The sequence below is a fragment of the Lactuca saligna genome, chromosome 1 (genome assembly GCF_052625555.1).
Source record: "Lactuca saligna cultivar CGN05327 chromosome 1, ASM5262555v1, whole genome shotgun sequence".
Classification (NCBI taxonomy): Eukaryota; Viridiplantae; Streptophyta; class Magnoliopsida; order Asterales; family Asteraceae; genus Lactuca; species Lactuca saligna.
In genome coordinates, this window is record NC_136417.1 from 103,708,452 (window position 1) to 103,718,539 (window position 10,088).

A 10,088-nucleotide genomic window follows, 5' to 3' on the forward strand; every position below is an offset into this window, starting at 1 on the left:
ATAATCTCCTCCTTGACATTACCAAACATCATAGGAGTAGCATCCAAGATACCGCAAGTGATCTTAGACGTAATTAACTCGCATACCCTCTCATTAATCGGTTCGACACCATAGCCAAAACCAGAACCCGATCTAGAACCTCTTCCTCAAGTGCTCATCATATTGAAATACAATATACAAACGGTCATAATATACTTGAGGGAACTCTCACACCACAAACTCCTTAGAATCTATGAGACCATCCTTGAGTCGAGTAAAGATCCTATGCTTTCAATTGTATCGGCCCAATACTACCTTCCACACATATCCGTACTTTCCTCAAGAACCAACTCAAATTCTCTAAGTCACTCTACAAAGGCAAATCACACAAACCATTTGCTAAACATGATACATAACATTATTGTGGTACTTCCCAAGCTCTCCTAGGAATCCTCGCCTCACTAGCCTCTACAATACAATGAACTTCTGCAAACACCGTTGGTTGCCTTATGCATGCAAATTGTACACAATACAGGATCAGATACAAGGTCGAATAATGATTATATCCTAAGCCTACAACCAAACAAGGAACATGAAATAATGATAAATCAATCATTCTAAGGCTATATGATCATAACCGTATATAAAATTTTGAACATACACCTAGCAATTAACTCTACTAATATAGATTCTAAATAATAGATGACATCTAATTCCTCCTAGGCTACAAAGCATCACACAAATCAGTAAACTCTATCATTGTGATTCTTGAAGGTATCCTTAGCCCTACCCTAGCATGCAATTCACATAACAACATACTAATCATAATTCTCCTGTATGGATATTTTGGGAATCACTTACTTGATCTTGGCTGATTGCACACATCCCACCCTTTTCTTTGTATTTTTTTTTCAGAAAAATTGTTTCCCTTTCAAAAGATTATCAATTCCTAAAGTTGACTTCACATACACACACACACACACATATATATATATATATATATATATATATATATATATATATTTATATATCACCACATTCACTTAAATGTAAAGTAATCGACTAACTTATGTACAACAAGTCAACTGAATTCGTATCATTCTACTTTCTGTTTAAGTTTAGGAATCTACTAAAAGACACATAATTCACTTAAACCATGACTATAATACAAAGTTGCAATGCCCATATTTTCTTACTAAGTACAATCCAAACATTAGACTTATAAAGCATTTTGGTGTATACTAGCACACTGGAATACAAGGAGTTATCACCATGAATTGTTCTTACATCGAAGTACATGATTCGGGCTGGGCGATATATTAACCTAACCGATCAACAACTCGAACCCTCACGTTCTAGCAACCATTCTCCAATTAAAATCCCAAGAATTAATCTCTCTAGCTCTTTTCTGAATTCATTTTCTCACAATACTTCAAATGAACCATACATCACTGTATTGATACCTAAGAATTTTGAAGAAGCCCGTCGCATCCGTTTACGGGTATGCTGCGTCCATGCAATCGTCTCGACTTGAGACGTGTCTTGACTGTCTTCCACATATACTCTCCTTCTACCACCTATCTCACCCTCATAATATGTATCAAACACCCACATACCTCGATGCGTTGCGAAAAATAATACACACATCGCAAAATTTGGCAATATTTGACCATTGGCTAGTGGGTTTGTTGACAGTAGGTTTGTTGTGCTCATCGTGAGCAAATTCATGAATGCCCCTTACAACATGGCATATGAAATATGTTTTCTTGATTCTCCACTGATTGAGAAAAATCCAAGATGTCGAATATTTTTTATTAAAATGACCGGTGAAAGGGGAGTAAATATCTATAAAAGTGTTGTATGGGAGGACTTTGTGTAGGTGGATGGTTAATTTCAAGGTATTGTACGTTTGTGTGAGGACATCCGGTGACTTGGCAAAGTAAGAAGCTGTCAGTGGTGGTTAGAATTAGTTCTAAGGCTGAATTCCATGCAATGCGCCAAGGTATGTGTGAAGAAATTTGGTTCAAATGGATGTTGAAGAAACTAAAAATTGAGAATCTTAAGAAGATGATTCTCTTATATGAAAATAAAGATTCTATTGAAATGCCACTAACACAATTCATCATGGTCACATGAAACATGTGGAGATTGATCGTTACTTCATTAAAGAAAAAATAGAATCTGGAATTCTGTAGTTCTCCTATATTCCATTAGACTCTTAGAAATTATATTCTCACAAAGGCCCTTCCAAAGAATAAATTTGAAAATATGTAGAAGAAGTTAGATATGATTGATATCCATATCCAACTTGAGGGGGGAGTGAACATTTATGTTATTTTCTCATTTGTTTCTTTATTTAATATGTAGGGGTAATGTCATAATTATGAGGTTTTTAGGGTTATCCAACTTTAGTTTTGTATTCATTTTTACAATAATGGCTAAAAAATGCATGAAGGATTCTCTCCATCTCTTATGCGTTTTACATTAGGGTTACATGAATTCAGTAGTATCGTATTCCAGTCTGTTAAAAAGATTAATTTTAAGATTACAAATGTATTATTATTGTTATTATTAGTTCGATGAGACTTATTTTGCATATCGTAACTCTTGAGTATTTGGATTTCATGTAGAGACATTTTGTACAAAATTCTGATATCGAAGCACAAGTGACAGAAGCTGGTGACACCAACTTTCATAGCCGCGTGGAGGATTTTCAGAATTTCAGAAGGATGAAGTGTCGTTAACGCATTACTCATAATGGTTGTTCTATCTGAACTTTTAGAAGGATCTTCATCTTCTTCATCAACTCATGGCCATAATCCATCAACTTCTGGTCATAGTTCATCAACTCATGCTCATAGATATGATGTATTTTTAAGTTTTAGAGGTCTCGATACTCGTCATAGTTTCACTAATCACCTTTATAAAGCCCTCATTGACGCCAATATCATTACCTTCTTGGATGATGAAGAGATTGAAACAGGGGAAGCTCTAAAACCGGAATTGGAGAGTGCAATTAAGGCATCTCGGGCTTCTATTATCATATTGTCTAAGAATTACGCTACTTCAACGTGGTGCTTGGATGAATTGGTGTTAATCCTTGAGCAGCGTATGATATCGGACCACATTGTCATCCCAATCTTTTATCATGTGGAGCCCAACCATGTTAGGGAGCAACAAAGTAGCTTTGGGGATGCATTGTTTAAGCATAATCAGACAATGGATGAAGAGATGGATGAAAATAAAAGAAGACAATGGGCTCAAAAAATAGATCGATGGAATAAAGCACTTACGGAAGTTGCTAATTTAAAAGGAAATGACGTAAATGGCAGGTACCCACATATTTACCCGTATTTTCATACTCCTTCAGTTTTGTTTGAAAACACATTGAAATTTTCAATATCATCTTTAGCCTATGCATTTCGGTTAGTTTCATCAAAATCATTGGATAAGCATATATTTGGTACAATAGGATAAATGAGATGCACAAAGTTGAATCTATGCTATCTGATCTCATTAATCAATTTATGTAGATAGATTAACTATTTTGACAAATTATACACGTTTGTCATACATTTATTTATTTATTTATTTAAAATAGTTCCCAATGTCTCAAGTGAGACATGAACCCTCAACCCCTTGGAGAAGGAGAAGGTACAACTTTTCCAACTTCGGATACCGGTAGGCTATAAGCTCTTCGGTTTATGCAATGACAATAGTTTTTTTATAAGTTACTCTATTTTTAATGAACCCTTGTCAATTAATTTTTATATGATTTTTATTAAGGTTAATTATTTATTTATGGAGCAATGATTCATCTTTTTTCAAATTCATGCGACAATGTTAGTTTTTTTTGCAAAATATGCATGATGTTTGAAATTAGTAATAAATTGTGCAAGTAATTAAACTAAAATTGTTATGTATATGTTGTGGCATATATTTTCAAAATTAGAGTCACATCAGCGATTATGTTGACAAGTTAATTGTACAAAAAACATCTCTGCAAGTCATGTGCACAATTACATACTATTTCAGAAATAACCACCTTTAACTTCCAATAACCAACTTAGAACTACCCATTTAACATTTAACCGGCATAACCAATAATCATTATATGTCTCGGTTACCCTCCAACAAGTTAAGTTTGATGGTCTTCTAGAAACTAGTGAAGTTACAAGACCCATTAGTGAAAACTTTTATTACTTTGGTAGTTTTGGTCATCTTATAGATAAATATTTATTTACACATTAGATATGTATATGGTTAGAATGAAAAGAAAATATGGTTTGATTCCGAGAAGTTAATTAAAAGTTTAAAATTAATAGTTGTGAAGGAATCAGATTTCTGGAATATTATCTTGTCATCTATAATGAGGTTAAATTGTCATTTATACACAAACTAGTAGTACCTAAAACAGGAAATAGGATTGAAGTAGCCTAAAAGCAAAAAAGAAATATTCTACATATGTCTAATACCAACAATTTTGATATAATTTTGATTTGGATCTTTATATAAATAAAATTTCCAAATCTGGCATGTTAGTTTTGAGGATTGTGTTTTGTAATTTTTATTAAATCAAATTTCAGGTTGGAGACACAGTTTATTGAAGAAATTGTGAAAGACATCTACCGTAGATTGTATGTAACCTTACAGAGTGTTCGACCATTACTTATTGGGATGGACGATTCCATTAACTTCATCACATCATGGTTGAAAGATGGATCTTCACATACGGTAGACATACTCACTATTTCAGGTATAGGCGGTATTGGGAAGACATGTTTAGCCAAACATGTCTATGGCTTATATTGGTGTGAATTCCACAGAAGCAGCTATATTGAAAATATCACTAGGAAATGTGATGGAAAGTTTAATGGTTTGCTTGATTTACAAGAACAACTCTACTATGACATTTCAAAAACAAGGTCAATCAGAGTTGATGATGTTTCAATATATACCTCAAAGATAGAGAATTCACTAGCCAGTAAAAAGGTGTTTATAGTTCTTGATGATATCAATAATCTTGTTCACTTGGATGCATTACTTGGAAGCAAAGGTTTTCATCCTGGAAGCAAAGTTATAATAACAACAAAGGATAGATGGTTGACAGAGAGTTGTGCACTACTTAAAACAAACATCAAACCCAAGCATCTAAAATACTTCCTTGAAGGCTTACATGAGACTAAATCACGACAACTTTTGTGTTACCATGCATTCATGTGCAACTATCCCAAGGCAGGTTATGAAGAGGTGTTAGATAAGCTTGTGAAGTATTGTCAAGGACATCCGTTGGCTCTCGAAATTTTAGGCAAGTCTCTGCATAATCGGGATGTAGTGTACTGGGAAGGTTTCATGGAAGGACTAAAGAAAGAAATTAATTCCCCTATAAATAATGTCTTGAGAATGAGTTTTGAGTCTTTACCATCTAACAACGATAAGGACTTGTTTAAGCATATTGCTTGTTTTTTTGTTGGAATAGATAGAGAAGTTAGCGAAACAATATTAGAGGCTTGTTATATAAACACAAGATCCGGAATCACGAATCTCCTTGACAGATGTCTTCTTAGTATTGGATGGAATAATGAATTGATGATGCATCAGTTGGTTCAAGAGATGGGAAGATTTGAAGTAAGTCAAGAATCACTTAACAAGCCATGGAAAAGAAGTCGATTGTGGTGTCATAAAGAGTCATTTAGAGTATTGAAACATAAAAAGGTAAGAGGCCATGTATGGTTTTAGTAGTTTGGATGTCCAAAATATTTTATATTGCCTAATTTGTTTATTTGCTTTATATTTGTTTCTTTTTAGGGTAAGGGAAATCTTATAGGCCTTTCCCTTGACATGCGCATGCTTGAGAAAGAGAAGTTGGGAGGATCATTTGAGCTGAAAACAGATGCATTGAGTAACATGGATAGTCTTATGCTACTACAACTTAATTATGTTCACATGCATGGGTCTTATGAAAACTTTCCGGAAGAAATAAGATGGTTGTGTATGCATGGGTTTCCTTTAAAGTCTATACCTTTAGACTTACCTATAGATAATCTTGTTGCTCTTGACATGTCATATAGCAATATTGAATCATTTGTCGGTTGGTATAGTAATCCACAAAGACTTGAGAAGAGGCAAAAGGTAAACTTATCGCATTTATTATACATCCATGTTAGTTGATGAACATCAATACTATACTAACTTATTTCCATTTCTATAGGTGGATGGATCGTGCTTAAAAGAGAAAAGGTTGTTTGGTTCACTAAAGATTCTAAATTTAAGTTTCTGTGAACAACTTCATAGTATTGGTGGCTTTGACCAACTCCCTATGCTTGAAAGGTTAATACTTAGAAATTGCATCGGGTTGTGTTATGTTTGTGAATCAATTGGGCAAGGTGTTGAACTTGTCCTCATCGATCTGAGCTATTGCACGAAGCTTGAGAAACTTCCAAGAAGTATATGCATCTTAAAGAAGGTTAAAACAGTGTTGTTAGATGGTTGTAATCTTGGTGAATCTCAAATCAAGAATATGGAATTGGATTCATTGGAAATGTGCACGGTTAACACCATTGGCATAAACAGAAGAACCTCTTTCTCTGCATTTGTGGGTGGTATACCAAGTGATTTGAAGTCATTTTCAATGTCTTTACCAAGATCTTTAGTAAGGTTGTCACTTGCAAATAATAATTTGTCCCATGAAACCTTTCCCATGGACTTTAGTTGCCTATCCATGTTAAAGCATTTATATTTAGATGAAAACCCTATCAGTTCCATGCCCAATTGTGTGAGAACCCTTCCAGGACTTGAGATACTTACCATGGGTAAGTGTAAAAAGTTGAAATCAATCGAGTATCCTCCGCGTACGCTAACAGAGTTATTTATTAATCCTTTTGGTATGGATTATATAGAAAAAGTTGTATTTGATCCAGATATGTCCCCACTCCAGTTATCAATAAACTGGTCAGATTACGCATCTTGGATAGATTGCATACCTTGGTTATATGAAATTCAAGGCATGGTCAAAATCCAACCAATGGTGACTCTCGAGGAAAAGGTATTACATAGCTTGGGCTGGACAAATTTTGACTTCCATAACTACAGGCGTGCGGGAAGTAATTCTTCATTAGAACATGGAATTCAGGTTTTGTTCGGTTACTATATCCGTATTTATATGTGAATCTGTATAATATAAATCTGATGGTTATTAATTAAGGTGGTTGTATTTGGCAGTTGTTTTATGAATTTGGAATATTCAGCACAAAGTACGAGGAAGAGGAGATGCCGACTTGGTTTACAAATAGAAGCGTTGGGCCATCAATATCATTTACCATCCCATCATCATCTCCAAACAATCTTAGAGGAATCAATTTATGCTCTATGCAGAGATTGCGAGGTTCGGATGAGAGGTCTCCATATGTATTTGGTCAATTCCCTAAAGAGCCAATGATAACAATTAGTAATATAACAAAAAACCGCACGTGGATATACGAACGTCACAGGGACTCAACTTCTACTCGGTGTTACATTTTGTTAAGTCATTGGATGTTTGGGATGAACGAGATGGAGGTTGGAGACCATGTTACTATTACTGTTACAGCACCAACTGATGAACTTGTAAAGGAGTGTGGGGTGAGTCTTGTGTATGATGATGGACAAGAAGAAGGAGAAGAAGATGCGTTGGATTATTACAAGTCATGGAATCACATAATTGGTGGAGATCTCTCTCCTTTTCAAACAGAAACAGGACAATATATCCTACACAACTGGAGATTTTTACGGCCTGGCATTATATTGTATCCCTATCACCGTAAATTCGTTACGGACGGCCCCGAATATCAGGGTAGATTCGTCATTTTTATTAAATATATTATCGTAATGTCTTATGTATAATAATCTCATGATGGATAATGACACATTTGTTTTTAGTCGAAAAATAAATGTTTCATCTAACCCAAATCTTCCCATTTATCATTGATTTTATTGAGCTCTTCTCTAGAGTTTATATCCTAAACTATGAAAAATAAATTTTCTACTTCTAGCTTTTAAATGAATCAACCCAAGTAATTACCCATTTGAATGGGTCTATGTTAACTCATTAAGTCTTGATATGTTGGATCACATAAATATATTGGGATTCAATAAATACTACTTGTCAAAGCGGATGTTTGTGAATAAATATTAACATATTACTTCTTACATGTTTTCAGTACAAGAGAAAGTGTGGTTTAGAGCTTTATCCCCAAGGAAGCCGGACATACTTGTTCGTGAATGTGAGGTATACATTTTGACACCCAAACCTTTCTGTCATTACATGAATAAAGGTCTTTTAATTATTGTCGATTATTTTTAGTCGATTTCGAATTAATTTTGTTGGCCGTACCAAACAAAATGAAACGTCCTTATAAGGACATCTGGTTGTATCTTTCAAATTTAAAAATTCTCTTCTATCAACAAAATTAATTTTCACAATATTTATGATTTAAATGTTTGACACTATCGAGTCGATTTATATCTTCTTCTTCTTGAGAATTTTAATCATACAATTCAGTTTTCACTTCCCTCAAAACCTCATACAATGCCTTTATTGTAAGCTTTTTAAATTCCTAATGTCTCGTACTTCTTTACAGCAGTCTAACTCTTTGCATTAAGGTTCTCCTCCTCATTCCAAACTTCCAACACTTCATTTACCTATATTTCATTTTCCTCCACTGTTTGAGTTTAAATCATTTTCTCTACAAGTTTAGAGGCTGCAAATGCTTTTTGAGTTCATTAATAAAAATATTAGAATTGGAAAAATCAAATACTTGATCTTTTGATGAGTTTGTTGATATGGGATTAGCAACGCTAAGGAAGAAGTAGGCTTGTTTGTCCCATGTGCACTTTCTCATTCGTCTAAGCTTCTTGATATTTCTAGTTAATTCACCACAAATGCACTCGGGTTTGCTTCACAGTTTGTATTTCCTCTAGACATAAATTTAATATTTATCTTTTTTCACTTGAAGCATTTTCAACGTCCTAACAAGAATACTATATATACAAGTCAAGGGTTTCAGTTACTGACTCTGTAGCCGATATTTTAAAAATTGTTGTCATCGTTTAGGCCTTGTAGTCTTCTATTTTTATGGACTTGTTCTGATCCTTTGGCTTTATTCTTTAACATGTCCCACATTTATTTAGCTGATTCACATATATGTAGTTGTAAGAATGTCGTAATATGCCAGCATGATGTGTAAAGGCGTGTTAATAACAAACTACCACACTCTGGAAAACAGTAAGAAATTGCTTAAGTATATTACTTGTTTTTAAGTAGTCTTATTAATAGAGGCCTTCTGAGGATAGGACAAAGCAACAGATTAAGAACGCATAAATTGTTTCAATAGTTTGGAAGAGATGTTGGTGATAGTTGACTATGGCGTCATGATGAGTCATTAAGTCTGTTAAATCAAGAAAATGTAACGTAATATAAATACTCCGAAGTTTTTATCAGTTTTCGTAGCATTTGGTATTATATTGTCTGTATACTTTGTGACATTTTATATTTTTCTTGCTTTTCTTTTAAGATTAAGGGGGAGTCTTCAAGGTCTCCTTCATGACATGAAAATACTTCAGAAGGAGAGGCTGCAGTACATGGCTATGTGAATTCAAAATAGATGCATTTAGTAAGATGGGTAACCAAATGCTACTGTAACTTAATTGCATGAAACTCAATGAGTTATATCCTAATTTTTTCCAGAAGAATTAAGACGCAGGTTTGGTTTTTGTCACCTCTAGTAACGATTTATCTTTTTGGTTGTTTTACTAGTATCTTTGGTTGCCAAAAATAGGGGAAGACAATATGAATGGTTTTGAAGTTAATTAATATGCATGTAAGGAAAATGATGCAAGTCATAATTAATGTTGTTTTTGTTAACCTAAATGAAGTATTTGCAGAGAACATGAACACACAAGTACTTTACACAAAAGTTGTGTTACTTGATTCTTGAAGAATTAACTTACAGAACATTGAAAACTACATAGCTAGCCATGAGGCTTACATAGAAACGGAAACTGCAAAAAAATAACTAACCCACTAACATCTACTTGAGAACATAAAGGAAACCTACCCATTACTTGAAAGA

At 34.0% G+C, this 10,088-nt stretch overlaps 1 protein-coding gene across 1 annotated transcript; it reads left to right on the forward strand.

Annotated features, from left to right (window-relative positions):
* The first annotated feature begins 2,736 nt into the window (after positions 1-2,736).
* On the forward strand, positions 2,737-7,035 carry LOC145010225 (disease resistance protein RPV1-like). Its single transcript, XM_078968794.1, has 6 exons — positions 2,737-3,311; positions 4,566-5,694; positions 5,788-6,111; positions 6,191-6,791; positions 6,879-6,930; positions 6,984-7,035. The coding sequence occupies exons 1-6, from the start codon at positions 2,737-2,739 to the stop codon at positions 7,033-7,035; spliced, it is 2,733 nt and encodes a 910-aa protein (XP_078824920.1).
* Positions 7,036-10,088: the final 3,053 nt, after the last annotated feature.